The following is a 27,519-nucleotide window of genomic DNA, read 5'->3' as shown; positions in this document are numbered from 1 at the left end:
CAGACTCAAGGCAGCGGCCCATGACTCAGGCCCCTCCAGGGACTTGGAGAGGAAGCAGCAGCTGCTGCGAGCCGGGCCCGCCCTTCCCATCTCCTGCCGCTCCTCCCCACGCTTTTGCCTCCCCCCCGCCCCCCACCCCGACAGCCTTTGTTACTGCGGGGTCCAGGGCCGCCACCAGGCTGCGGTGGGTCTGTGGAGAGCCGGGGCGGCTGGAGAAGTGCTCAGAAGCCAACGACTTTGGAAACTGGTTCCCCCACCAGAGCCAATGCCCCACTCTCTAGCTTCATCCTGTCTTCCATGGGTCCCCTGGTCTGCAGTGGGAAAATTGGGGAATTTGGAGGAAGGGGGACCAGGGAGATGGGGGTGGGTCTGCCGGAGTGGTCGCCGCCCAGCTGTCGCCAGAGGGCGCGGTGGCTGCCCAGACTCGAGTTTGGCGTGCCCTGGCTCCGCTTGCCTTCCGTCCCAAAGTTAGCCCTCCGGCTAGAGAAGACACTGACAGACTACATGGCATATGTAGAAAAAAAAGGCTGAATTTTATTTTTCTGCTGCGCGTGTTCCTCGGGAGAACAGAAGAGCGGAAGGATCCTCTCAACTAGGTTAGAGGACAGAGCCAGGGGCAGGGCCTAAAGAGGCCAGTGGGGCAGGCACTACCATCAAACCTGCAGACTCTGCTCCTAGGAAGGGAAGCTGGAGGAGAAGGGGATCCCTGAGGCACAGAATCAAGTAACAGTGGGAGAGAAGTGGTCAGGCCCACCCTTCTTCCTTTATAAGGAGGTTCTTGAGGCAGGTGGGTGGGAGGGGAAGGGGGGGATCAAGCCCTAAACTGTGAGGAGACATAAGTTTCCCACCTCCTTTTCTTGGCTGGTGAGAAGAAGATCTTGGAGGTCCAGTGGTTGAAACTCAAAATTTAGGGTATGGAGCTGGGCCCAAGAAGTGGAGGCTCAAACAAGGGAAGGGACAGCCCCTTCAGTCCATAGATTTGGGCCTCTGGTCTGAAGCAGCCAGGGCCTGGATGTTAAAGGAGAGGAAGTTCAGGGCTTGGAACCAGGCTAGCTCTTCACTCAGCCTCACCTTCCTGGGGCCGGGAGAGCAGGTTGAGTTTTCTTTGTAACTGGGCCCGGAGGTAGCGGAGGTCTTGCTGGTCAAGTCCGTGAGCCAGGCCCAGGTAGAGTGTAAGGAGGAGAGCAAGGAGGAGGCGGTCAGTGCCCAGAGTGGGCACCACCCACAGCACTGTCAGCAACTCCACACAGACTGGGTGGCGCAAGTGGGAGAAGAGTCTCAGAGCCCGGGGAGACTTCAGGGCCAGAGGCTCACCCAGCCCCAGCACATGGTAGTATACCTAGGAGGGAGAACAGCTTAGAAATGAAGTCAAACCCTTTTTGCAACTTAGCCACCTCTTTCCTCCCTTTGGAGGAAACTTCCCCTTCTATAACTCAGGCCCAAGAACCACCCTTCTGAGACTTGGACTCCTGATTCTCATCTCTGCTAGGCCCAGGAGGCCTATGGTTTCTGACCTTTGAGGGAAAGCTGAGGGGAGACTCTCTTATAAGAAAAGGAAGTAGGTGAGGGAGTTGAAAGAAGAGGAAGGTGGAAGAGCATGGGAGGAGGAGGAGGAGGGAAATCCTTGAAAGGGAAAGAGGCATTCTAGAGGGAATCAGAGGTCTCAGGTAGGAATCTGGGAGCCTCACCTGTTTGAGGCCCATGAGCTCGGCGTAGTCAAAGACGAGAAGGATGCTGAAGATGAGGAGCCAGGCTATGACGTGGAGCACAAAGCAGAGGAGGGGCACCCAGGTGGCCCATGGCTCAGCTCGAGCCTCCCACAACACAGGGCCTCTGGGTACAGGTTCCCAGTACCGCATCACCAACTGGGAAAGGATGAGGGGCTGGGTATCTCAGCAGCCTACCCTTGAAAGACCTAGACCCAGAGGCTGCCCCCACCCCAGGCTGGCCTGCAGTTCTCCCCACCTCTACCATGAGCATCATAAACAAAAATTCACCATGTGGAGCATGCTAGGTGGGGTCCCAAGGATGTAAGGATAACCTGTATCTACCCTGAGGACTTAAGAGAACAGATGGGGGTGACCAGATAGGTACATAAAGTAGCCTGTGCCAAGCACACACTGAGAAAACAAATGTGTACTAACTGGGAAGCCTCCTCTTGAGACCTCAGGAAGTGATTCTGAAGAAAGGGTAGGACTGAAAGAGGTGTCACCAAAGGGATCTCAAGCAGAACAACATGAACAAAGTTGCAAAGGTGAGAATGCACATATGGTGCTTGGGGAATGAGGAATGGTACACCATTCTTGATAAGAAGAAGGATATGTGCTGTGGAGGAATGGAAGCTGAGATTAGAGTCCTAAACAACCTAAATTCCCCTAAACCCACATTTTATCAGAAGGCTAAGGTCCTTGCCCCTTCAACTGAGGGCACCCTTCTCACAGATTGTTTCCCTTGGGGACTCAGTGGCCAAGGCCTCATACCTGCAATGCCAGGGCAGTGCATGCCACGTACAGTGACCTCTGAAGAACCCCAAAATATCGAGACATCCACGCCTTCACTGTCTCAGTTGCCATGAGGCTGTGCTGCCCCACAAATAGTATCAGGAGACCCAGATCCCAAGCCAGGGGGGCAAGGATGCTGCAGTCCTGCAGAGCAGCCAGCCATCCTTGGCGGGCATCTAGGGGGAGTTCAAGAAGGGGACAAAAGATCAAGAAAGTTTCAGGAAACACCCCCTACCCTAATCTCCTCTTGGGGGTCCCAGGCCATGTCCTTTAATGCTTTCACGAGCCTTAATGCTTCCTCTCCTGGTTTTTCCCATATCGCTTTTCCATTCTCTGCCCTTTCCCTTTTCCCCAGGCCTCCTTCAGAGTGGGGAGGAGGATTCCTTCAATCACAAAAGGCTTGGCTGGAGAGGCCACCATTGGACTGATCCTCGTGTTTTCGGTACTCCAAATGTGCCCTCTTTTTAACACTCCCCTCTCCATAGTCCTCTCTACAAAAGCACTTTCCTTTCCTCTGCTTCTTATCGCTTTTTCCCTCCCCACTCAGTCCTAACTCTTCCGCCTCTCCAAACCGCTAATCCCTGAGTTCCTAATTTAGCCCTCCGGTCAGCCCTGAAGCTTCTCGGGCTTTCAAGGTTCTAGTTCCCTCTCCCGGACTTCCCCTGTCATTTGTCTCGAAGCCCCGCCCTCCCTCGCTCTCGTCCGGCTCCACCTCCAGCCACAGAGCTCGTCCTCGATCCCTTCCGCTCACCCGGACCCCCAGGCTCCGGGAGCCCTCCAAGAAGTGGCCGAAGAGAGGTAAAGCGCACGAACTCCACTCCGGTGCCAAAAGCCAGGATGAAAGAGGCGAGGGCAGCAGGGACCAGGAGCAGAGTTGGGGCCATGGCGACACTCGGAGGGGTTGAGAAAAGGGCGGGTATGGGATTCCCGCGGCCGCAGGCCCCGCCCCCGCCCCCACCTCCAGCCTGGGGTCCTGCCCAGGAAGGCGTGGCCCCTTCGCGCCGCTGCCTCGGCGTGCGTTCTCCGCGCGCTTTTTTTCCACACTGTCCCTAGGGCGGGTCCCGGCGCCTTGACTGAGCCTGCGGTTGCCGCGTCATAGAAGGGAATGTTAGAATTCTGAGTGACAAGTGGAAACGTAGCTGCTCTGCAGCCACTCGTGTGGGTTGAGTCGCAGCTCGGCTAGTTGTCTCATCTAAAATGAAGACAGTTCGTTCGTTTCTTTCAGGGTTCTTGTAGAAAACGAGAATTATAAACCCCCTTTTCTGTAACCTTAGCCACTAAACATAGCCAAAGTCAGAGGTTACAAAGCGTCGGTTAACACTTCAAATAGGAAACGGTGAGAGAACGGAAGACTGTTGACCGAGGCTGAAAACCCAAAGGTCTGAATCACCTATTGTATCTTGTTAAAAAGTTAGTGACCATTTTACCATAAAGTAAATTAATGTTTATTCTGTAACTTATTCTCTCCACTTGCCAAGGACAGAGAATTTCTCTGTAACACTTAGATTATTTCTAATAATGCCAAAGGCTGTTGATCTATAATCATGAGAATAACAATGTTAAATATTTGTGATAGAAAATTTTGTGTTGTAAACTTTGTAGTAGGTTAATTTTACCCAAGCTTGTGATAATTATGACTTTACTCTGCAAGCTCATAAGCCTGACCACCATCCACGAGTCAGAAACCGCTAAGATCTTTTGTCTGAATTTTTTCCTTCAGACCTGTTTGTAATACCTACAGAATAACATATTTGAAAAGCAAAGTAAAAATAAGGTTTTCCTCCATCTGAATTAAACATCATGTTGCTAAGGACCTAGTCACAGTACCTAGGACCATAGCAGGGACCTTAGAACATCATGTAGCGAAATCCTTCAGCTTACAGACATAAGAATATAAAGAAAATTGACCAAGATGAGAACTAAGTTGCTGCTAGTCCTGTGGGCTCATGGATGAGAAAATTGCCAGGCAGCATCCCACAGCCTTTACTTTCCTTCTGTTGGAGGATCAGTACTCCCACCCTCCTCTGAATCAGTGCTGTTGTAAACTATACCAGTCTTATGTTTTCCCTCCAGATGCACCCTTCACCCTTCTTGTTCAAGGTTGTCCCGAATGGACTAAATCAATGAAAATCACAGCTTTTATTGAGGAAGCCCTCTCTGCATAACTGCTCTCTCCTCTCAACCTTTTGGACTTAGAGGTGGTCACAATAGAGCTGTGAGTACTAGGGTACTGTAACATTATGATTTCTCTACACTCTCCCAACTTCCTTGTCATTTTCACTGTATTAAACTCTCTCCAATTATCCTAATTTGACTGTGCTGTTATTTCCTGCTAGGACCCTGATAGAAATACATTATTTGTACTACTATAGTATTCATTGGAAGTGTAAGAAAAGATCTCTATTCTCCAGAAGTTTAAACTGGGGCACTTCAATGTCACTAAGTCAAGGTGCAGATGAGTGCTAAAATGGGAGTATAGAGACAGCTAGTACTGTAAGGCGTCCCATGAACCTCAAGGCCATAGACAGTTTTACACAGTACAAGATTCTGAGTGTGCAAGGGGACTAATATTTATTTGGGTCCTACTGTGCTGACAGCTCAGAGCCTGGAGCCTGCTTCAGATTCTGTCTCCCTCTCTCTGCCCTTCCCCCCCTTGCGCGTGTGTGCTCTCTCTCTCTCAAAAATAAATAAACATTAAAAAAGAGAGACATGTTTATATGTTTAAAAGTCAGCAGTAGTGGCAAAGCTCATGCTCTTTCTACTACACCAAAGTTTTACAAACTTAAGTATAATTTACTTGCAGAAAAGCCACTAACTAATCACCCATCTTTGTTATTAAAGTGAAATTCACATAACATAAAAACAACTATTTTAAAGAGAACAATCCAGTGACATTTAATACAATTCATAATGTGTGCAATCACCATCTCTATCTAGTTCCAAAGCGTTTTTATCATCCCAAAATAAAACCCTATACCCATTAAGCAGTCACTCCCCATTTCCCCCTTCTCCCAGCTGCTGACAACCGCTACTCTACTCTGTCTCTATGAATTTACCTATTCCAAGTATTTCATGTGGGTGGAATCATCCCAGGCGACTTTGTGTCTGGCTTCTTTCACTTAGTATAATGCTTTTGAGGTTCATTCTCAAAACATTGTAGCAAGAATCAATACTTCATCTCCTTTTATGGCTGAATAATATTCTGTTGTGTGGATATGCCACATTTGTTTATTCACCTGTTAATGAACATTTTTCTTTTCACCTTTTGGCTCTAATGAAGTATAGATATGAACATCTGTGTACAAGTATTTGTTTCAACATGTGTTTTAAGTCTTTTGGGTGCACACCTACTAGTGGAATTACTGGGTCTTTTGGTAATTCTCTGTCTAATTTTTTAGAAATTGTCAGATTGTTTACCACAGCAGCTGAACCATTTTATATTCCCACCAGCAATATGTGATAAGGGTTCCAATTTCTCCACATCATTGAAATCAACCAACTTTTAAACTTTAAATTTAAGGGGCACCTGGATGGCTCAATTGGTGGAACATGCAACTCTTGATCTTGGGGTTGTGAGTTTAAGCCCCACAGTGGGTGTAGAGCTTACTTTAAAGACAAAAATAAACAAATACATAAATAAGATGTAAGATTATAAATAAATAATACATAAATTTAAGATGTTTAAAAAAAACCTGCACTACACCATAAGGCACAGAGTGAATATTTATTTATCACAGAAATTAAACGTAAGCTCTAATTTTATAAATACTGGAAAAGCAGGCCAGAAAAGTGCAAAGATCTGCTCAAAGTCAAAACTAAAGAACACTTCTAACAAGATGGGGTGAGGAGAGAGGAAAATATTTTAGTAGCATTCCATACCTCCAACCTCAAATTTACTTACTCCAAGCATCCCTTCAAGTTCTTGACACTAAAATTGTTTCTACTCTCTTTCAGAGGATGAATAAGAATCCCAGTCAAAGAGGGAGAGAGATGGCTTCCAAACAGGAGGCAGGACACCATGTGTGCCACACAGAAGTAAGTACATCAGTCCTGCTAAGGGCAGCCACTTATGATATCTGAGAATGGGATTACCCAACTCTAAGTGGCCATTTGAGAAATCTGTGTCTCATCAGGTGACCCAGCTGCCTCCCACTCCTTGTGTCTCAATCTAAACACTGAGTGACCACTGACATGCTCCAACTCCTGGGCTGTAGTGTCTTTGTGGAGATGGTAAATAGACCTGAATAGCTTATAGGAGGCCCCTCCCTTCTCAAAGATGGGAGGGGTCTCTGCCTCAGTTTCCCCTTCTAGAGAGCAGAGGGCTCTGGCTGTCCCCCACTGATATCATTATGGAACCCCAGCTGGGGTCCCTATTCAGTGCTGACTCCCCCCTCCTAGCAGCTGCTCTCTTCCAAACACACCCCTCCTCCTGCTGCCCCAGCCCTTGACACTGGCTGGCCTTCTCCCCCACACACAGGCCACGAGATGGGCTCCTGAGACCCTCCCCCAGCAAAGGGCTGCCTGCAGCTCATTCTGGAGAGAGAGAGCAGGCAAAAACTTGGACTGGCAGATAGAGGCCTGGGGAGTCAGAGTGCCTCAGTTTCCTCCTCAATAGCAACTGAGTATTTATAGTATCTGAAAGCAGGCTTGATACTTGATGGCACAAATGTAGACTTCATCTCCTTTCCCGCTTCCTGCAGGAAGCAGGATGGGGGCAGGTAGCACCTGGTAGGCAGGATGGTTTGCCCCTCCCTCCTCCATCCCTTCTGGAAGTTTTGGGGCCTTAGTGCCTGCAACAGCCAGCCTTGGGCAAATAAAAGACTAGGTTGTTTACTGAAAAAAAAAAAAAAAAAAAAAAAAAACCAGAAAAAAAAAAAAACCTGTGGCTAAAATCTCACTATCTTTTTGTTTATCCATAAGCCTTTTTAGCCCCACCCATGTTCCAAGACAAATCAGGTCAGTATACCCCAATTCTTTCTAAAGCCCTAGGTTCTTTCTTCCAAATCTTTTCTAACACTTTATTTACTGGTCTGGGAGGGAAAACAGTAAGTACTGTGGTGATGTTTTCACGAGGATGACATTTCCAAAGTGGAGAGGATGAAGGCCTCTGGCTTGGCTTCCTGCTTCAGCACTCCTGTCAGCAGGAACTCAGGTGAGAGAATGGGCAGCCCAACCCGAAATGGAATAGAGCATCGAGAGAAGTCCTGGGAGCATGTAATCACAACTCTCTGAGGCTGGGAAAGACAGAGAGCAAAGACAAAGTCATGGGTGAAAAACAATCCTAGAAATAGGTTTGGAGTCCACAAATCAGTTTCAGCATTGCTACAATATACCTCCTGATAGGAAGCACACTTGCTGGAAGTACTCTTCCCAGAAAAACTGAACCTGAATTTATTCGAGCTTTTAAAATTAACTACAATTTACAAGGAATGTAAGAGATGGAAGAACAAGATAAATTACACAGCAAAAGAGCAAACAGAAAAACCCAGACTGGAACATTCTAAAGAACAACTGACATAGTTTCTGCAGGAAGTCAATGGAATAAGAAAGGCTGGGTGGGTTGGGGGGGGGGGGGGAGGATCTTCTAGAGTAAAAGAGAATTAAGAGACATGCAATTGTGAGGGGAGCCTGGGTGGCTCAGTCAGTTAAGCAACTTATTTCAGCTCAAGTCATGATCTCAGGGGTGATGAGATGGAGCCCTGAGTTGGGGCTCTGTGTTGTCAGGGCAGGGCCTGCTTGGGATCCTCTCTCTCTGCCCCTTCCTGCTCACATGTGCAAGCATACTCTCTCTCAAAAATAAACAGGGGTGCCTGAGTGGCTCAGTTGGTTAAGCCTCCAACTTTGGCTCAGGTCATGATCTCACAGTTCGTGGGTTTGAGCCCCACCTCAGGCTCTGTGTTGACAGCTGAGAGCCTGGAGCCAGCTTCAGATTCTGTCTCTTTCTGCCCCTACCCTGCTTGCACTGTGTCTCTCTCTCTCTCAAAAATAAATAAACATTAAAAAAGTTTTTTTAAATAACCATTAAAAAAAAAGGAGATTGCAATTGTGGCAATACTTGGACCTCATCTGAATCTTGACTTGAATTATAAAGACACATTTTTGGCCAATTGGAAAAATCTGACTAATGGACTCTGAGAAAATGACAAGAAACTATTGTTAATTTTGTTATGGATCAATAATGGCATTGTGATTATGTAAACAAACATACATCATTTCTTACAGAAGTATACTTTAAGTATGTAAGGGGAAATAATATGATGCTTGTAGTTTCCTTTAAGATACTTCAGCAAAGGGGCGCCTGGGTGGCTAGGTCAGTAAAGCATCTGACTCTTGGTTTCAGCCCATGACATGATCTCATGGTTTGTGAGTCTGAGCCCCGCATCAGGCTCTGTGCAGAGCCTGCTTGGGATGATCTGTCTCCCCTCTCTTTCTGCCCCTATCTTGCTCATACTCTTTCAAAATAAATAAACTTTAAAAAACTTTTTTTTAAGTACTTCAGCAAAGAAAAAAAAAGGGATAAATGCAGACGATGTAGCAAAATCTAAGCTACCTTGTTAAATCTGAGTGACTGATATGTGGAGGTTCATTGATATATGGAAGTTCTCTCTCCCTTTGTGTATATTTAAAATATTAAAAATGCAAAATAAAAATCCATTTGGAATCAGCAAACCTCTCCTACATTCCTATCCCTTTATATACCACAGAGCTTACCCCCACCCTCTCACTACTCTGTGTTTCTATCCATACCAGTATTCTCCAAACTTTTCCCATTCCAGCCACCTCTTTAACTGCCACCTCACTAGACCCAAAACATACCACCCATACCTTATAGGAGCGGGGCATGCTGGGTAGGACAGTGCCTCCACAGCAGCTGATGATCTCTCCCATTTGAGGTGGTGGTGGCTGGACTCCTGGGGTCACATGGATCTCATAGCCCTAAGCAGAAGAAAACAGTGAAGACCATAGATGTATGCACTGAGAGCCCATGAACAGCTGGAGAGCCTCAGGAAGGAGGCCTGAAACATGGGGTAGAAGACAGCCTCTCACCTCTAGCAACCTTCTCTCCCGAGCCCGGCTCAGGGCATCTCGAAGGCTGAAGCCAAAGTTCTTCTCCTGCTCAGGATCAGCCACCACATATTCATCCGGGGGCAAGAAGCAACCAGCCTTGCGGGACTAAGGATAGCAGCAGTGAGCATCAAAGCTCAGCCCAGCCTACCACCCAGCTCTTCTGCTTAGCATGTGGACGGAGCTTATGAAATGTTCTTTGAATTAAGCTTTCTGCCTCATTCACCTCCCTTGTCTTCCTTTACCCTCTTTCCCCTCACTACTTTCTAGAGCATCATGTGAGCAGTCTTCTGCCATCAATATCTCTGCTGGTGTGCTATCACCTCCTGGCCTCTCACCTGGTGCAGCCAGTCCAGGGAGAGGATGGGGATCCCCCGCCCCAGGGCACACAGGAACTTGACCGTGCGGCGGACTCGATCAGTCACCAGGTGGGAAGCCTCTGCCACTGAGCTGGCCAGACTCCCACCCAGGGCCAGCACCGCCCGTTCTCCACGGGCATCCACCACACCTGTGAAGAGTACCTGTGGAGGGAGTTAGCCTAAGCTGGTCACGGCAACCCACGCCATCAGTGTCTATCTCTGAACCCCTAAGTCTCCTCCCATCCTCCCATGTCTGTCTCCCACCAAGCCCCAGGCCCCTTCTCTCCTACTTTGGGTGCTGTGGACTCTTGGTTAGGTTTGACCCGCCGAAGGCTGCGGCTTGGGATTCCCCTGGGCTCCTCCTCTGTTTGGTCTCTCTTTCTCTTGCCTGGTCCTGGAATCACTGCAACCTGGGATTGAGAAAGATCTTGCTGGGAGTTTCTGAGCCTCCAAGCCCTTTCCTAGCTTCATGGCCCCAGCCCTCACCTCACCTTATCCTTCCTTGGGCTCTCTGCTGAATCTTCTTCCTCTTTGTGGAGGCACACGGTCTTCTGTTGGAGCCGTTTTTGAAGTGGGGGTGAATCCACAGTAGCCAAAGGCCTCTTGCGGCTCTGAGAGGGCTTAGACTGGGGCTCTGGGGTGAACTCAGATCTGCCTGCTGCCTCTACCTTTTGGATCTGGGTAGCATGAGTGGGGGCCTCAGGAAGCTGGGCAAGAGCAGGCTCGGGAATGGTCCTAAGAGACTCCACTGCTCTCACTGCTCGTCTTTGGTTCTTTGAGGATCGAGAGTTAGGTTCAGAGGGTGCAGAGTGGGGCTCATGGACAATGGGAGCTGTGAAGGACCCATGCTTCCTTGTGGCCCTCCGCTTACTGCTGCAGTTGGCTTGAGGGATGGGCTCAGGGGGAACAGGCTGGCCTATGGGGTCAGGATTCTGGGACTCAGGGGTGGTAAGAACTGGCACAGCACTTACTGTAGACCTTAGTGTCTTACCCTGACCACCCTCAGCTATAGCCTTAGGGGTGACCAGTTGATCTATGGGGTTGAGAGATTCAAGGTCAGAGGCTGTAGATTCAATTGGTTGGGGGATCTTGACAGAGGACCTATGTATCCTTCCCCGAGTGGCCCGAAATGTAGGCTCAGGGGTGACAGGCTGATCTGTGGAGATGGAAGGCTGGAGCTCAGAGGCTGTGGGGACAACTGGCTCAGGGGTCTTGACTGAGGACCTTTGTGTCCTGCCCCGAGTGGCCCGAGGTGTGAGTTTGGGAGTGACAGGCTCGTCTGTGGGGGTGGAAGCCTGGAGCTCAGGGACTGTGGGGACAACTGGTTTGGGGGTCTTGCTAGAAGACCTGGGTGTCCTGCCCTGAGATTTACGTTTGGGGGTGACAGACTGGCCTTTGGGGGTGGTAGGCTGGAGCTCAGGGGCTGTGGGAACAGTTGGTTCATGGGTCTTGACAAAAGACCTGGATGTCCTGCGCTGAGATGTGGGTTTGGGGGTGACAGACTGGTCTGTGGGGATGGAAGACTGGACTTCAGGAGCTGTTGGGACAACTAGCTCAGGAATCTTGACAGAAGACCTAGGTATCGTGCTATGAGTGGCCCCAGATGTGGGCTCAGTGAGGACAGACTGGTCTTTGGAGGTGGTAGGCTGGAGTTCAGGGGCCGTGGGGACAGTTGATTCAGGAGGGATCTTGACAGAGGACCCACGTGTCCTGCCTCGAGTGACTCGAGATGTGGGCTCAGGGGTGATAGGCTGGTCTTTGGAAGTAGAAGGCTGGGGCTCAGGGGCTGTGGGGACAATTGCTTTGGGAGTCTTGACACAAGACCTACGTGCCCTGCCCTGAGTAGCCCCAGATACAGACTCAGTGATGACAAACTGGCCTTTGGAGGTGGAAGGCTGGAGCTGAGAGGCTGTGGAAATAACCGGTTCAGGGGTTTTTACAAATTTATGTGTCCTGTCCTGAGATATGAGCTCAGGAGTGACAGACTGGTCTTTAGAGGTGGAAGGCTCAACATCAGGGGCTGTAGGGACAACTAGTTCAGGGGCCTTGACAGAGAACCTTTGTGTCCTACCCCGAGTGATCCGCGATGTGGGCTCAGGGGTGACAGGCTGGTCTTTGGAAATGGAAGGCTGGAGCTCAGGGGCTGTGGGGACAACCAGTTCAGGGGTCTTCACAGAGGACCTACGTCTCCTGCCCCGAGTGACCTGAGATGTGGGCTCAGCACTGAGGGGTTGGTCTGTGGGAATGGCAGTATGAGGTTCAAGGGCTACAGAAGAAACTGGAGAGGGTGTCTTCCTGGAGGACCCTCGGAGCCTGACTTTGGGTTTTGGCAAGGGAGTCTCTGGAACTTTCTGATTCCTGTTTTGCCTGGTCCTGGGAATGGGCTCTAAAGAAGATGGAGAGGAAGAACAGAAGGGCTGAGGCACAGGATGTTTTTGACTCTGAAAGAGGAGGGGGTTTTGGTGTGGGGCTGAAGCTTCAGGTACTGCAGGAGGCTGACAAGCATCTGTGGATTCCTGATCACCCTGAGGAGAAATAGAAGCAAGTGAGGGAGAAAGAGGCAGAAAGAAGAAAGACAGTACTTGAATACTGTTCTTGATACTTGTTTATGGTTAGACTGTGTTCCTGGCATTTCACTTGTCTATGACCTCCCTTCCTAAGACTGGAAACTTCCTGGGGAGGGAGCAGTCCTCGTTCCCACAGACCCCGCCTCATGCTAGAATAGTGTTCTCCATAGATGGATGATGGCAATAAGAGGATGGTTGGAAAAAAGAGGGAAAAGACACAAAAAAAATGGATATTCTGAGTTAGGTACAGGGAGACAGAACTTGAAAAACAGATACAGAAAATGACAGGTGCCAAGGGAAAGGGAAAGAAACCAGCTAAGGAGTGGTGACAACAGATTAAAACTGGGAAGACAGAGAAAGGAGTAGATTGGAGCAAGGTCAGGGGAAGGAACAGTGGAATAGGAGGAGGCAGAAACAGCAGCTCTCACCCCGAAGGCCTTCTCAGCAGGTGGCACCTCACAAGTCAAGTGGCCTAGACAGAAAGTAAAAACAAGTGTAGCTGAAGTCTAAGCAGTCAGTCACTTGGGGGTTGATTAGCACGAAGGCTAACCTGGAGTTCCCCTCTGTCTTCACTTACCTCTCTGCTGCCTCCTGGGGTTCATTGGGACTCCCTCTCCTCCACCTGACTGGCTCCCAGAAGCTACTGAGGCTGAAGCAAGTCCCTGATGACCGCCTGTCCCTGTTTCAAGCTCTAGTGTTGGACTGGAGGCTTGCCCTTCCTGGTCCTGGCTCCCTTTCTCAGTCTCCCCTCTCTGTGGGCCTCTCTCCAGTATTACTTCCGGTACCTCAACTCCTAATCCATTTGGCTCACCCTCTCTCTCTAGTACTAGTTTCTCTGTTTCTCTCTCAAATATTTCTCTTGCAAGAATCTGCTTTTCTATCTCTTTCTCTTGTATTTCCCTGGTTATCTCAATTTCTATGTTCAAACTCTCCATATTTCTTTTAATACTTGCAATTTTCACCTTTTGGTCAGACTCTTGTCCTTGAGTATCTCTAGCTAACACCTGTATCCCTCTGGTTAACTCTTCTTCTCCTATCACATCTTCTTGTTCTCCTGATGGCAGGTTCTCAGTTTCCCTGTCCAATGGTCCTCTCTCAGGGGCCACCCCCTCTGCTGCTTCTCTTGGTATCCCCATGTCTTTCTCCATAGTCTGCATCCCTTTGTCCTGAATCCCCAATGGCTCTATGTGAACTGGGCTTCCTGGATTTTGGCCTTGTGGTATTGTCCAAGGTGTAGAGAGGCAGGATCCATGGGCATCAAGAGGAGCAACAATGGGCTCGGGCTCAGGGGCCTCAGACTCTCTCGGACAGAATGGCTGTGTTGCCAAGACCTCCCACGGCTCATCCAAGGTACCTGGAAGGAGAGAGGGAGAGAGAGAGATACAGATTGAAAATGTAACAGGTTGAGAAAAGATTAAGATAAATTCATGAATAATAAACCTAAATGGATTATTAAAGGAAAGTTGGGAATAAGGAGGACAGTTATAACATTTAGTATTTCTCTAAAAAATAAGACCCCACACACGTACATAAATTCTCATAGGGGTGCCTGGGTGGCTCAGTTGGTTAAGCATCCAACTTTGGCTTAGGTCATGATCTTGTGGTTCATGAGCTCAAGCCCCACATCAGGCTCTCTGCTGTCAGCACAGAGCCCGCTTCGGATCCTCTATCCCCCTCTCTCACTGCCCCTCTCCAGCTCGTTCTCTCTCAAAATAAATAAATAAAGTTAAAAAAAAAAAGTTCTCATAGCAGCCTCTTTAAAAATGAGGGAGGGGCGCCTGGGTGGCTCAGTTGGTTAAGTGTCCGGCTTGATTTCAGCTCAGGTAATGATCTCATGATTCGGGATATTGAGCCTTGCATCAGGCTCTGCATTGACAACGAGAGCCTGCTGGGGATTCTTTCTCTCTCCCTCTCTCAAATAAATAAATAAACTTAAAAAAAAAAATTTAAAAAGATGATGGAGATGGAGAAACATCAGTAAAAGTCAAACAATATGAAAAAAGCATGTAGAGGGAGAAAGCAATGATGCCAAGTTAGGGGCATGAAAGACAGAATAGCTTATACCTGTATCCTGGAAGCTACGGCAGGAAGGACCAGGCTCTTGGGGTAGAGTAACCAGAAACGCCTGGGTGGCTTCATCCTCCATGCTCTGGGCTGTTGCACAAGAAAAGCCAACTCAAGCACAGCTCCTCCACAGAACTCCAGGGTCCCATTCCTGGTTTCTTGCCTCACCCATGCTAGCTTTCACAACCTTCAAGGACCACCATTTTGGGCTCCCAGGTCCCACCTGCACCAACATCCACATGACATGGATGTCCTCACCTTCCAGATTCTGACTGTCTCTCTCCACAAAGCACTGAGTAGCCTGTAGGTCCAGGTCTTCAGAATCTGGTGGAGGAAGAATAGAGGATAGATAATAAAAACTCTACCTGACCCTTAATTCCTTACTCTCTCTACCATTTTCTCCCTAACCCAAATCCTTCTGCAATGGACCAAATGTGTGTATCCCCCAAATTCATATGCTGAAATATAATTTCCAACGTGAGTTTATTAGGAGGTGGGGCCTTAGGGAGATGATTAGTACATAAGAATAGAACACACGTAAATGGGACTAGTACCCTTAAAAAGAGACCCCAGAGGGGCGCCTGGGTGGCTCAGTCGGTTAAGCATCCGACTTTGGCTCAGGTCATGATCTCGTGGTCCATGAGTTCGAGCCCCGCGTCGGGCTCTGTGCTGACAGCTCAGAGCCTGGAGCCTGTTTCAGATTCTGTATCTCCCTCTCTCTCTGCCCCTCCCCCGTTCATGCTCTGTCTCTCTCTGTCTCAAAAATAAATAAACGTTAAAAAAAAAAAAATTAAAAAAAAAAAAAAAAAGAGAGACCCCAGAGAGTTCCCTTGTGCCCTCTGCCATGTGAGGACATAGTAAGAACACAGCTGCCTATGAACAAGGAAGCAAGTCTTTACCAGAACATGACCAATCTGGCATTTTGATCTTAGACTTACCAGCCTTCACAACTGTGTGAAAAATAAATTTCTGTTATTTATAAGCCACCAGTATTCTGTTATTGCAGCCCAAATGGACTAAGATACTCTATAAGCATTCTTTCTTTTAGGGGTCAAGGGAGAAGGCCAGCACTTACCACCGTGGTTGTCTCCAGAGTCCTGGGTCCTGTCCATATGTGGTTCTCTCTCCCTTTCTATGGAGGTCTGGGTTCCCTCTCTCTGTGGCTGGATGGATTTCCCTGAAGTGCCTGTGACCACCAGATCATTAATGTCCTCCCTCGAGACAGGGAGGTGATCCTGCTCCACCTGTGACACAAGTGACCCACCCTGGGCCCTCGCCTCAAGATCTCTCTTGTGCTCAAGAACAGTTACAGCCCTCTTTGCCCCAGCATCCTCTTCTGCTGGAAGCTGGCTCTTTCTTATATCTGCCACCACTGAAGCTGCTAAGGATATGCCCTCCACATCTGTCTCACAGTCCCCAGATGGAGGTTGGGCTTCCTCTAGATGCATCACAGGCAGCTTTGCTTGGCCCTCTTCTACTTCCACATCTGTTTGATCTGTCCATACCACAGGCACCTGATGTTTCTCCACAAGTATAACAGCTGACCCTGGTGGGACTTTCTCCTTCACTTGTATGTTGATGTCCACTGTGGCAGAGGCTTGGCTTCTCTCCAGATGGACCCCAAGTGAGCTCTTATCTTTGTCCACCCCTAGATCACTGTTTTGGGGAGGAGGTTGCCTGTTTTCTGAATATGCCTGGTCTGTGTGACCCTTGAAAACAGTTCCTCTCTTTTCCATTGGGAGCCCCTCCTCCTCCATGTCTGTGTCGCTGTCTCTCCCAGTAGAGGTTTGGTTTTGCTCCAGAAGGGCCACAGGTTGGGCCCTGTCCTCTTCCAAATCTGTATCTCTGTTCCATGTAGTGGCTCGGCTCTCTTTCAGATGTGCCAAAGCGAGTGCTGCTAAGACTTCTTTCTCACCATCTGTATTGCTGTCAATCACCACAGAGGCTTGGCTTCTCTCTAGAGGGACTGCCAGCTGGATCTCACCTTCCCCCACATCTGTATCATTACCAGTTGGGCTCTCCTGTAGATGTACCAAGGCATGTGTCCGAGGACTCTCTGTACTAATTCCATGGAAGATTTGCCTCTTCTTCATAGGAACTACAGCTGGGGTTGCAGGGATCTCTTCTTCTTCCACATCAGTATCACTGTCTATGAAGTCAGAAGGCTGAGCCCTTTCCAAATGGACCACAGCAGGCCTTCCTGGAGGCCTGCTCTCATCATCCACATCTGTGTCACTGTCTTCCCCAGTAGGTTGGTTCCTCTCCAGTATCACCCCAAGTGAAACCACCCCATTCCTTGCATCCCTTTCAACTTCTGTGTCATTGTTTCTCTCTTTTACTGAACACTGATTCTTTTCAAGCTGGATTTCAGTTGCCATAGCTGTAGACTGTTTTGTCTCTGTAGTGGAGCCTCCTCTGGCAGTTGAGGAGGCCTCTCCTGATGCTGGATGTTGACTTTCTTCCTCATCTGTGTCACTGTCCAGGTTGAATACAAAAGGTGGCCCAGGGCCATCTGGGGCAGGGGAAGGCCCCTCTTCATCACTGTGAAGGGAACAGAAAGGAAAGAATCTAAAGCATGTTTCCCAAGAAGGAATATTCTACTCAACAGGGAGCTCCCTGAGAGCAGACACAAGGCAGTAGCTGTTTTTTTCTCTCCAGCAATTAGTTCTCTACTTGGCATGTCAGGTTAATGAAAGTTCAGCTGAGCAAAAGACAATGTGCAATTCCCCGGCCCCACTTTCATGATAATCATCTCTCAGAGATGGATCCTATAGCCCTGGTTCCTCCTCCTTTTGAAGACTCAAGTATCTGGTCTTCTGCACTCACCTCTCTGGAACCACTGCAGCTAGAGGGCAGGTTCTTGGTTCTTTCACCACACACCTTTCTGAAGGAGAATCTATAAAGAATAGAAAGGAGTAAGTTGACTATTTTAAACTCACCATCCCCATCTTCTCACCCACCCTCCCAATACACAAACATACCTACTTCCTCCTCTGAGTCCTCAGCCAACAGGAGTCCCTGGGGTTGAGTTCGTCCCTGTACCCTGGGTGTCTCTTCTATAGTTAGAGGGCCCCGGGAAACAAAGGGCAGGGGAACATTCAGGCGATGGTACTGGCAGGGCAAGTCAGCAAAGAGAATCAACTCCTGGTCCCTCAGCCGATGACTCACCCCTGGGCTTAGGACCTTAGGAGGCCTTAGGACTTGAGTACCATTGAGGCTGCCACAATCTTGAAGGACAGGTGCCTTGTCCCAGGCCAAGATTTCAATCACTGCATGTTGTTTGGAGATGGATGAAAAGGGCAGGGTCACAGAGCAATCAGGCATTCGGCCTACCATATTCTTCCCGAGATACAGAGGGAAATCTAAGAATTAGAGAGGTAGATAGATTAAGGCCAGAGTCTTGGCCTGCTATCAGGAAAATATTCCTGTTAAGTACCCCACTACTAACTCAAGGTCTCCACATACATAAGAAAATAAAGGCTGTAGTACACCTAAGTATTGAAGAATATAAGCAATGTTATTCATTGTCAATATCCATCCATCCATATTGGGTTTTTTTCTATTGTGGTAAAATATATGTTAAAATTTACCATGTAACCATTTTTAAGTGTACAGTTCAGGGGCATTAAGTACACTCACATTGTTGTGCAACCATCACCACCATCCATTTCCAGACTATGCTCAATTTCTATCTGAATCTCTTCACCTTCTCCTACCAAAGTAAAATTGAGCCCATTGAGTCCAGGGCACTTGCCTGGAACAATCAACTCAATCAGCCCCCTCTTCTCCATTCCCAGTGAAAAACATTTTCAGATCTCCTTGAAATATATATAAGCGTCTTGCAACCTTCCAACTACCTCCCCATAAAAATAAGGGGCCTGTGTCAGTACTCGAGCATCTAATAACCTCTGACCTTTTTCTGGTCCATGGGCACTACTGAAGATATGCAGTCGTCCTACGGGCTCCAAGCTACACCCCAAGGATTCACTGGGTATCTCTTTCTCCTCCTCTTCCTCAACCTCCCAGTTAATAGCTTGGGTGTCTTCCATGACCTGGGAAAGAAACACATTATCATCATCTCTATCACAACATTTAAAAAATATTTGTGATGGTTAGTGAGTTGGAGCTCAACATTGGGCTCTATGCTGTCAGCACAAAGCCAGCTTTGAATCCTCTGTCCCCCTCTCTCTCTGCCCTTCCCCCACTTACACACATGCACATGCTCTCCCTCTCTCAAAACTAAATAAAAATTTGTGACTATGATAAAAAATAAATATTGGTGGGGGATAAATATTACAAGGTCCCAAGTACACAAATATATACAAACACACGTGCTTACATACAGAGACAAACATTTTCAGAAACAATGTTTGCCTTAGGATATACAATATACTGATAGTTTTCATTCCCGTTCTCTATTTTTTAAATGCTGATTTGCAACACACAGTTTGAAAAAAAAAAACATTTCAAAGGGAGCCAAATTATGCTAAGCATCAACTATGTGTTGGGCATTGTGTTATATGTCAGGCATAGCAGACATAGGAGGCATGCATTTAGGAAAGTAATGCTAAAAATATTAAATGAGTTGCTCAGAATAACATAGCAAGTAGGTGGAAAGGACAAGAATAAATATGCTTCTGGAGGCAAAGCCCATGGTTTTTACACTTTACCAGAACATCTCAGTATGATCAGAGTAAACTTCAAAGAATCCTAACAGCTGATATACATACATGCTTGCTATGTGTGAAGCACTGCTCTAGTTACTTTATATCTATCTACCTATCTCTATATATGTACATATATACATATAAGTACATATATTTATATATACAGATTCAGTCCTCACAAGAATCTTGTAAACAACTATTACTACATTCTATTTCTCGGATTAGGAAACTGCAACATACATGGGTTCAAGAACTTGCCCAAGATCACCAAGATACTGTCCATCCTCTGTTTAACATTTGGTGGCTTTTCATGCCCACAGAATAAAGTAAAATCTCAACTCCATAGCAAGACCTTCCATGATCTGAACCTCAGGTCCTACAATGTATGCTCCCCTCCCCCAAAGCCTATGGTTCAGCCATATGGACCTTCTCCCCAATTTCCCAACACAGTTCCTGTTGTCTCCCACACCTGCATGCTTTAGCCAGTACCTTGGCCCTTAACTCCTAGTTTTCTGATCCAACTCCTACCCATGATTTATGATTCAGTTCAAATGTCACTTCCAACAAAGCCTTTCCTGGAGTCTTCCCTGCTTTCTGGTGTTCTTTGTGTACCCACATGTTCCACAGTGGTCAGTAAACTTGTCTTTCCCCTAACCTTTCTCACTATATTGTAACCAGTACTTTCCATTTCTGCCTTCACACACCCTCTCGAGAACTGGACCAGCAGAACTGTGTCTTTTCCCCTAGGGCACACCATATTCGCTCGACAGTACCTATTGTGTACCTGGTACTGTTCAAACCAAACATAAAATTAACCCTGCCCTCCTGTTGAAAGGGGATGAAAACTCAAAACAGGATGGGTGGAACTCACTTAGAAGGATGCCATCCCATAGGTTAATTGTTGACAGGGAAAGTAGGACGCGTCCATGGGGACAGTGCTAACTCCGTCCTTAAGACTGGAGGATTCGGCGGGAGCCCGGGACCCTTGGCTCCAATCCAGTGGACCACCATCTTTGATCCCTACCCCAGTGGGTTCCCTCCAGGCCCAATGTCTCATACCTAAACTCGGGGAGGAGCGTCAAGTAAGGATGAGTATTACAATCCGAGAAGCAAACTTCCAAGTATCCTCCGCCCAGTCGCACCCAAGGCACGCCCCTCCCGCCCTCCGGGAGAACAAAGATGGCACCCGAGGAGTCGTGGGCGAGGCCCCCAGAACTCACCTACTTTGAGTCCCCGCGCGCGCCACCAGTAACGGCCACGACCCAGTGGCGCTAGAGCTCGTGCCGGGAGGGAGCCGATTCGCTGATTGGCTCCTGCTGCTGTCTTTCACAGCCCTGCTGCGCGACGATTGACGAAGCTCCCAACGCCGAGACACAAAGCCCCGCCCCACCCTTAACAGCTTCAAGGGGCTGCTTCTCCCGGGAACCCGAAATCGGTTGAGGGAGGCGGCAATCGGAGGTTGCTCTGTGCGCACAGAATCGCGCACCTCGATTGGACAGCTCCGAGGCACAACCCACCACCGCTTCACCACCCACCGCCCACTTCCCGCGTAGATTTCCAAACCGCAACCACAGAGTCTGGCTGCCGCCGGCGGATAGAGGGGCTTACCATAGTCATTGCCGGATGCGTTTACTGCAACCAGAGAGCCCTTCCCCGGTCCTCCGAGACATGGAGTCCGCTGACTCATGAGAAATGAAAATGAGGTGTGGGTTGCAGTCGTGGCTGGAGGCTGCAGTTTGGAGAACGGCCCGTAGGCGTGGCGCTTGAGGACTCCCTCATGGAACTTCATTTCCTTCTGATTTGGCTTTTTTAGTAGAAGTCATGTCTGTTGCTCCCTGAGAATACATCCCTGATGGACATTTGGAGGTCATTTTCCTAAGGATCCGTAGGCGAAGAGAGAGAACTGTTTTGTTAACTATCTTAAAGGTTGACCAAGGTCTTTCAAGAGGTGTAGAAAGGATGATAAAATCATCTATTTCATGATCTCATACTAAGAGGAGAAGAGAATAGTAACAATTCGATATGTGTATAATTTAGGGAGTCTTTTTGCATTCTTTATCTCACTTTCTTCCGACCACAACAATCAAATAAGGAGAAGTAGATTTTACAGAAGGAACTGAAGGTCTGCGCGGACCTCCCGAGGTTCCTACAGCTAATGTTAGGTAGAGACAACTTGAAACAAGTCCTCTAATTCTAAATTCTGAGCCCTCCCCACTACCACAAAATAACTGCTTTCATGGTGATCATGCTCCAAAACATGAAATATTCTCTTTTTAGTGGGTAGAGGGGGTCTTATACAACTTGATGTTTATTTTTTTAGGTGAGGAGAAATGTGTTGAATGGATTGTGAATGATCTTGTTGTCCCATATTGTTACAGTGCTTACCACACTCCATTGTTTACACACTTCCCATCAAATTGCAAGATCCTGAAGACCCGGGAGCTAATTTTTACTCTTTTTGTATCCGTAGCTTCTGGTTTGTTGGATACCTAGTTTCTATCAAACGAATTAACCCCTAAGAAGAGGCATGCTACCCTGACTTGAGCCCATCCAATTTTCTCCCATCAGCTCCCCTCTTTTGTTTCAATCCTGAGGCTTTTGAAAGATTGCAATGACCAGCCACCTAGTCAGTGAATTCAGCAAACTGAAAAACAGTTCCACTGAAGTGTCTAGAGAGGCAGGCTGGAAGACACTAAAATTCTACCACGCACTTCATCTCAACAGTTCTGTGACACAAAGCGTCTTTAGTGCTGCTCTAAGGCCCAGAACCCGTTACACGTAGACAAAGACTTCTGGCTTCACAGATTCCAGATACAGTTTCTCTAAACCATTCAACTTATTCTTTGAACACACCCTCAGACAATTATATCTCTCTTCTAAAAAGCCCTTGCTGCAATTTGGTTTCTTTCTAAACATTATCATTAGAAAACTTACAAAGAAATAGAGAGGCAATACGCTCTTTCTATCTGGGGGAGCAGCGGCTCACTGGCGCTCATGCCTAGGGGCACCAAAGGACCAGCCGTTAGCAGAGCAGGGTGCCGCATTTCTCCCGTTTTCGCTGAGCTAAGCGGCCCTCTCTTCCCAAGAGCTACCGCAGCAGGGAGCGTTCGGGGCGTGCCCACTCCACCTTCCAACGCCTGGCACCCTAGGGTTCCCACTTAGTGTGTCCCCGAAAACTACTCCCTCTTAGTACAAAAACTCAGGCATGGGGGAAAGAAATCTTGCGCAAGATCACTTTTCATCAAAACAAAAAACAAAACCCAAACCAAAAATCCAGTATCCACCCATCCCTCCCTTCCTTTTCCAGCGTGGACAACAATGGAGGACTACAACTCCCAGTGAGGCCTGCGTTCCTCCATCCAAGCAGAGACCAATGGACGTCTCATACGTGAGTGGCATCGACTAATCAGGGCCAGCCTAGATAAGGCTTTGTCTCGGGACCGCGGCGCGGGGCGCGTTCTCCCGCCTCCCAGCCTGGGCGCACGCGCGCCCCGCCCTGCCCGCCTTCCCTCCTTTGCCCTCCCCTCTTCTTTCTCCCTCTCAGAACCTTCCTGCAGCTGCGTTCGGACCTCGCTGCTCTAGGCTCCGGGACACGTCCCATCCTTCCAGCCTGCGACTAGCAGTATAGAAAAAAAATTCCGTATCATTTTCTTGCCCCCTACACATCTTGAGGCGAGCAAAAAATTTAAAATAAATTTTAACAATGAGGGAAATCGTGCACATCCAGGCCGGTCAGTGTGGCAACCAGATCGGTGCCAAGGTAAGGATTTTAAACCTCTTCTAATTATATTTCTTTTGAGATGGAAAAAGTCCAGATAAATGATGAAGAATAGTTGTGGGATATATTTGCATTTCATCCATAGTTGAACTTTGCCCCCCAAAAGTTTTCTATACATAATAGACCTCTGTAGCTAGATTTCGCTTTTGAAAAATGGGGAATTCTTGGCTGGCTTATTTTGGGAAAGCTATTAAGTACCTTTCGGGTTTGGGGGTGGGAAGACCGTGGTTCTGTAAGATTTTACCTGAAAGTGTTCTAACGGTCTGAGGACCGGGGAGGGAGGAAGATGCGGAAACGGTTCGAGACAAAGCGAAGCGAGGTTTCCCCCATGTGCATCCCCCTTGGCTGGGTTTCGTCGGAGGGGGAAGGAGAGAGGTTGGGCGGCGGCTGCGGAGAGCTCGAATCCCACCCGTGGGCTGGGGGACGCGGTGCGCCAGGGTGGGCTGCGCTGAGCGGTGCCCTTCGCAAAAGATAGGCATCTCGCGCGCCCGCGATCCCTGAGGGGCGGCCCCGTAGTTCTTCGTGGATGGAAGACTAATAGGTGCTGAATTAATTTTATTTCCTTTCATCTCCCGTAAAGAGACCCTTTTAGGGCGTGAACAGATACCGGGAAAGAGGGCGGGAGAGTCCTTTTCTTTAAAGGGTCCCTCAGGAATAACCAGGGGGAGAAAGGAAGATAATCCGTATTTAAAGCGAGGGCTTAAAAGCTAGCCAAGGAATAAAATACCGAGGCCAACCAAGGCAGAGTTGGGGAGTGGTGGTTTTTCTTTTTTCTTTTTTTTTTTTTTTTTGCGCGCCGTTACAGTGTAGCGGGGGAAGGGCGGGGAGGAAGTGCTGCTGCTACGTTGTAGCAGAAGGGCGGGGCCGGGCGCCCCTGGCGCGCGGGGACAATGCGGCCCTGCCGACCGGCTGGGGGCGCGCTAGTCCGAGTTGAGCCCCGCCTCGCGCGGAATTCGCGCCCCCGCCCACGCGCGACGCACCCTTTGTCAGTGGCATGGCGCGCGCGTGCGCCTCAATCGTGGAGGGAGGGTGGTCCACCGCAGCAGCTGCTTCTTTCTCTACCCCTTGCCCTTTGTACAAGTCCGGGAGGTGCGCTTGTCCAGTCTGGTCTGCCGCCTCCATCCCCCTCGGCACACTCCCACCCCACAATTTCCTGCTATCGCCGGGCATCCTCAGCCGCAACTCCGTTCACATCCCAAGCAGTGAAACCTGCGGGTGGCTCGTGGAAGGAAGTGGCAGGCAGATGGGAATACCGGGCCCTAGAACCAGGCTCACCACCGGGGTGTCTGGGATTAAAATGTGTGGATCGGGGGAGCCTAATTGGCTGGGACCAGAGCTTTTGAGGTCTCATTGTTTTCCCTCGGCAGTTCTGGGAGGTAATCAGTGATGAACATGGCATTGACCCCACCGGTACCTACCACGGTGACAGCGACCTGCAGCTGGACCGCATCTCCGTGTACTATAATGAAGCTACAGGTAAGGGCGGGAGCCTGGGAAGTTTGCCTCCTATCTCCTCTCCCCCTTCTCTGGGGTCTCTTTCCAGCCCTGGAGAACCCTTTACCACCTTCGGATGGGTCTGTCTTTTTTTTTTTTTAAAGGAGAACTCAACTTAATTTGACTTCCCCGTGGAGCAAAAGATTGGCTCTCCTGCCCCCTGGTGGCAGCACTTGGAATCACAAGTTTGGGTCCTTGGTCTCCCAGCCCCAATTTATCTTGTCTGCCAATTTTTACTCTACTTTCTTCCATATAGGTGGCAAATATGTTCCTCGTGCTATCTTGGTGGATCTAGAACCAGGGACCATGGACTCTGTTCGCTCAGGTCCTTTTGGGCAGATATTCAGACCAGACAACTTTGTTTTCGGTGAGTTATACACATATTAGTAGATAATGTGCTGTTCAATTTACTAGTATGAAGGAAACAGGAAGAATTAGGAGATAATTGTTATACTGGAGAGCTTACCTGGGGCTGTGTTCTGAAATCTCTAATGCAGGGTGTTGGTAGTGACTACCCTAGGTTGTAAATAATGGGGGGGGGGGCGGTATATCACAGGTGAGTGAGAAAGAAGGCACATTCATGGACATTTTTCCAAAAGTTGAAGGTGGAATTTGGTCTTTTATCTCTCACCTTACTAACCAAGATTGCCTCCTGACCCCATTCCAGGTCAGTCTGGGGCAGGCAACAACTGGGCCAAGGGCCACTACACAGAGGGGGCTGAGCTGGTTGACTCAGTCTTGGATGTGGTACGGAAGGAGGCCGAGAGCTGTGACTGCCTGCAGGGCTTCCAGCTGACCCACTCACTGGGTGGGGGCACAGGCTCTGGAATGGGCACCTTGCTCATCAGCAAGATCCGAGAAGAATATCCTGACCGCATCATGAACACCTTCAGCGTGGTACCTTCACCCAAAGTGTCTGACACTGTGGTTGAGCCCTACAATGCCACCCTCTCCGTCCATCAATTGGTAGAGAACACAGATGAGACCTACTGCATTGACAACGAGGCCCTTTATGACATCTGCTTCCGCACTCTCAAGCTGACCACTCCAACCTACGGGGACCTGAACCACCTTGTTTCAGCCACCATGAGCGGTGTCACCACCTGCCTTCGCTTCCCTGGTCAGCTCAATGCAGACCTCCGCAAGCTGGCAGTTAACATGGTGCCCTTCCCACGTCTCCACTTCTTTATGCCTGGCTTTGCACCTCTGACCAGCCGTGGAAGCCAGCAGTATCGGGCCCTTACTGTGCCTGAACTCACCCAGCAGGTCTTCGATGCCAAGAACATGATGGCTGCCTGTGACCCCCGCCATGGCCGTTACCTCACTGTAGCTGCTGTCTTCCGTGGGCGGATGTCCATGAAGGAGGTAGATGAGCAGATGCTCAATGTGCAAAACAAGAATAGCAGCTACTTCGTGGAATGGATCCCCAACAATGTCAAGACGGCTGTCTGTGACATCCCACCCCGTGGCCTCAAGATGGCAGTCACCTTCATCGGCAACAGCACGGCCATCCAGGAGCTCTTCAAGCGCATCTCAGAGCAATTCACGGCCATGTTCCGGCGCAAGGCCTTCCTCCACTGGTACACAGGTGAGGGCATGGACGAGATGGAGTTCACTGAAGCTGAGAGCAACATGAACGACCTTGTCTCCGAGTACCAGCAGTACCAGGATGCCACCGCAGAAGAAGAAGAGGATTTTGGCGAGGAGGCTGAAGAGGAGGCCTAAGAGCATCATCACCGTAGCCTTCTCTGTTCCCTCAGCCTTCTTCCTCAACTGCCCCTGTCCTCTCCCTCAGAATTTGCATTTTCTGCCTCTATCTTGTTTTTTGTTTTTCCTTTTTTGGAGGGGGGTTCCTAGAACAGTGCCTGGCACATAATAGGCGCTCAATAAATATTTGTTGTTTGTTGAATGTCTCCTCTCTTCCACTTTGGGAAAACCTAGATTTCTGCCATTCTGGGTAACCTGGTATTCCCCTTAGGTATACATTTCTCTCATCTGTCCAGTTGATATTTCCCTTTGTTTAAGAAGCTGGAATTCATTAGATCTCATTTAGAACCATATGCTGAAAACCCAGTAGATGGCCACCATCCTAAGCCCATGTGGTAGCCCAAGGGAAAGGAAACCAACCCACTTCATAACAGGTAGGGGTACCTATAAGGAAGGGTTAGGGTTTTCTATTCCAGAGTGGTTTTGGGGAAGGCTATACAGGCTATTGAAGTCCTGATTTCCGGGAATTTCCCTGTTATTTCTCAGCTTTAGGGAAGGTGTTAACAGTATTATCTCCATTTTTAGTCCCCTTCCAAGCTCTGTCCTATTTCCTTTGTAGGGGTCTGCCCACTCTGTTGAGTGGGATCCTTCCCTCTTCTATGCAACCTCTTTCACATGTTGGATTCCTTTTCCCATGGTTGGAGAAGAAGGCCAAAAGGGGGAAGAGGGACTGACTTTGGTCCCTAAAGCCTCCAGAAAGGCCCTCCCCATCCCCACTTTTTCTTACAAACCTAGCCCTGCCATGTATAAGGTGTGTATTGCCACCTAAATACTTGAGTCATTCCTCCAGAGAAGGGACAAGGAGAACCCTCCATCTTTTGGCAACATCTCATCTCGTCCTTTTGCTATTCCTTTTATCCACCTGCCCTTGGTTTTGTCCTGTCCTACACTTCAAATTTCTATTTTGTGTTGAACTTGCTTTTTTTCATATTGAAAAGATGACATTGCCCCAAGAGCCAAAAATAAATGAGAATTGAAAAGAAGTTGTGAGATGTGTGCTCATTTAGGGAAAGCTTGCCAGTGGACACATGAAGCTCAAGTTCAGTTATACATATACTCTGCTTTCCATAAGCTGACGAGAATATCCTTATACTTAATTGACTTTCATTTCTTAGCCCTAGTACCCAAACCACCCCACCACCCTTACTACCAGTCTCAGTAACTGGGATAGTCCTAGGCTCAGATGCAGGATCTATGGACAGAAATGGGAACGGAGATGAATGTTTGTGTAACTGGTTCCCAGACCAGCAGGCATCA

General features: G+C 48.6%; 3 protein-coding genes and 1 long non-coding RNA gene across 11 annotated transcripts; 2 read left to right on the top strand and 2 right to left on the bottom strand.

Moving 5' to 3' along the window:
• Positions 1-518: 518 nt before the first annotated feature.
• NRM (nurim) lies at positions 519-3,697 on the bottom strand. 2 transcript variants are annotated; one of them, XM_019419970.2, is made up of 4 exons: positions 3,253-3,688; positions 2,481-2,677; positions 1,689-1,865; positions 519-1,339 (listed from the first exon to the last, which is right to left on the bottom strand). In XM_019419970.2, the coding sequence occupies exons 1-4, from the start codon at positions 3,383-3,385 to the stop codon at positions 1,058-1,060; spliced, it is 789 nt and encodes a 262-aa protein (XP_019275515.1). In that variant the 5' UTR covers positions 3,386-3,688; the 3' UTR covers positions 519-1,057. The 2 variants fall into 2 exon arrangements, with proteins under 2 accessions (XP_019275515.1, XP_019275516.1); XM_019419971.2 differs by lacking the exon at positions 1,689-1,865 and having other exon boundaries at positions 3,253-3,697.
• Positions 2,676-6,701, top strand: LOC109249514 (uncharacterized). The gene is made up of 4 exons (XR_002072612.2): positions 2,676-3,299; positions 3,727-3,880; positions 4,575-4,716; positions 6,456-6,701. It is a non-coding gene; the product is annotated as an uncharacterized LOC109249514 (long non-coding RNA).
• On the bottom strand, positions 6,207-21,124 carry MDC1 (mediator of DNA damage checkpoint 1). 7 transcript variants are annotated; one of them, XM_019419949.2, is made up of 15 exons: positions 20,832-21,124; positions 18,470-18,608; positions 17,538-17,918; positions 17,383-17,452; positions 15,632-17,097; positions 14,815-14,880; positions 14,557-14,646; positions 13,070-13,846; positions 12,921-12,964; positions 10,417-12,450; positions 10,216-10,335; positions 9,905-10,087; positions 9,549-9,674; positions 9,327-9,437; positions 6,207-7,735 (listed from the first exon to the last, which is right to left on the bottom strand). In XM_019419949.2, exons 1-15 carry the CDS (start codon positions 20,838-20,840, stop codon positions 7,568-7,570), a joined length of 5,784 nt encoding a protein of 1,927 aa, XP_019275494.2. In that variant the 5' UTR covers positions 20,841-21,124; the 3' UTR covers positions 6,207-7,567. The 7 variants fall into 7 exon arrangements, with proteins under 7 accessions (XP_019275494.2, XP_019275495.2, XP_053761266.1 ...); XM_019419950.2 differs by lacking the exon at positions 20,832-21,124 and adding an exon at positions 20,444-20,681; XM_053905291.1 differs by lacking the exon at positions 20,832-21,124 and adding an exon at positions 20,448-20,681.
• Positions 21,125-22,740: 1,616 nt separating this feature from the next.
• On the top strand, positions 22,741-26,404 carry TUBB (tubulin beta class I). The gene is made up of 4 exons (XM_019419960.2): positions 22,741-22,983; positions 24,369-24,477; positions 24,752-24,862; positions 25,163-26,404. The coding sequence occupies exons 1-4, from the start codon at positions 22,927-22,929 to the stop codon at positions 26,218-26,220; spliced, it is 1,335 nt and encodes a 444-aa protein (XP_019275505.1). The 5' UTR covers positions 22,741-22,926; the 3' UTR covers positions 26,221-26,404.
• The last annotated feature ends 1,115 nt before the right edge of the window (positions 26,405-27,519 follow it).

This window comes from Panthera pardus, unplaced genomic scaffold (assembly GCF_024362965.1).
Source record: "Panthera pardus isolate Hobbes unplaced genomic scaffold, ASM2436296v1 HiC_scaffold_17, whole genome shotgun sequence".
Classification (NCBI taxonomy): domain Eukaryota; kingdom Metazoa; phylum Chordata; class Mammalia; order Carnivora; family Felidae; genus Panthera; species Panthera pardus.
The sequence above is the reverse complement of the archived record's forward strand: the minus strand, read 5'-3'. Positions and strand labels throughout refer to the sequence as shown.

Excerpts from the sequence above, each read along its gene's own strand:
- NRM (XM_019419970.2), bottom strand. The coding sequence starts at position 3,385 with ATGGCCCCAACTCTGCTCCTGGTCCCTGCTGCCCTCGCCTCTTTCATC. Across the intron at positions 2,678-3,252 it reads CCCGGAGCCTGGGGGTCCGG|ATGCCCGCCAAGGATGGCTG; the intron begins GTGAGCGGAAGG and ends AACTCCCCCTAG. Across the intron at positions 1,866-2,480 it reads GCACTGCCCTGGCATTGCAG|TTGGTGATGCGGTACTGGGA; the intron begins GTATGAGGCCTT and ends ATCCTTTCCCAG.
- MDC1 (XM_019419949.2), bottom strand. Across the intron at positions 17,453-17,537 it reads GGACTCAGAGGAGGAAGTAG|ATTCTCCTTCAGAAAGGTGT; the intron begins GTATGTTTGTGT and ends TATTCTTTATAG. Across the intron at positions 13,847-14,556 it reads CCGTAGCTTCCAGGATACAG|GTACCTTGGATGAGCCGTGG; the intron begins GTATAAGCTATT and ends CTCTCCTTCCAG.
- TUBB (XM_019419960.2), top strand. The coding sequence starts at position 22,927 with ATGAGGGAAATCGTGCACATCCAGGCCGGTCAGTGTGGCAACCAGATC. Across the intron at positions 22,984-24,368 it reads GCAACCAGATCGGTGCCAAG|TTCTGGGAGGTAATCAGTGA; the intron begins GTAAGGATTTTA and ends TTCCCTCGGCAG. Across the intron at positions 24,863-25,162 it reads ACCAGACAACTTTGTTTTCG|GTCAGTCTGGGGCAGGCAAC; the intron begins GTGAGTTATACA and ends ACCCCATTCCAG.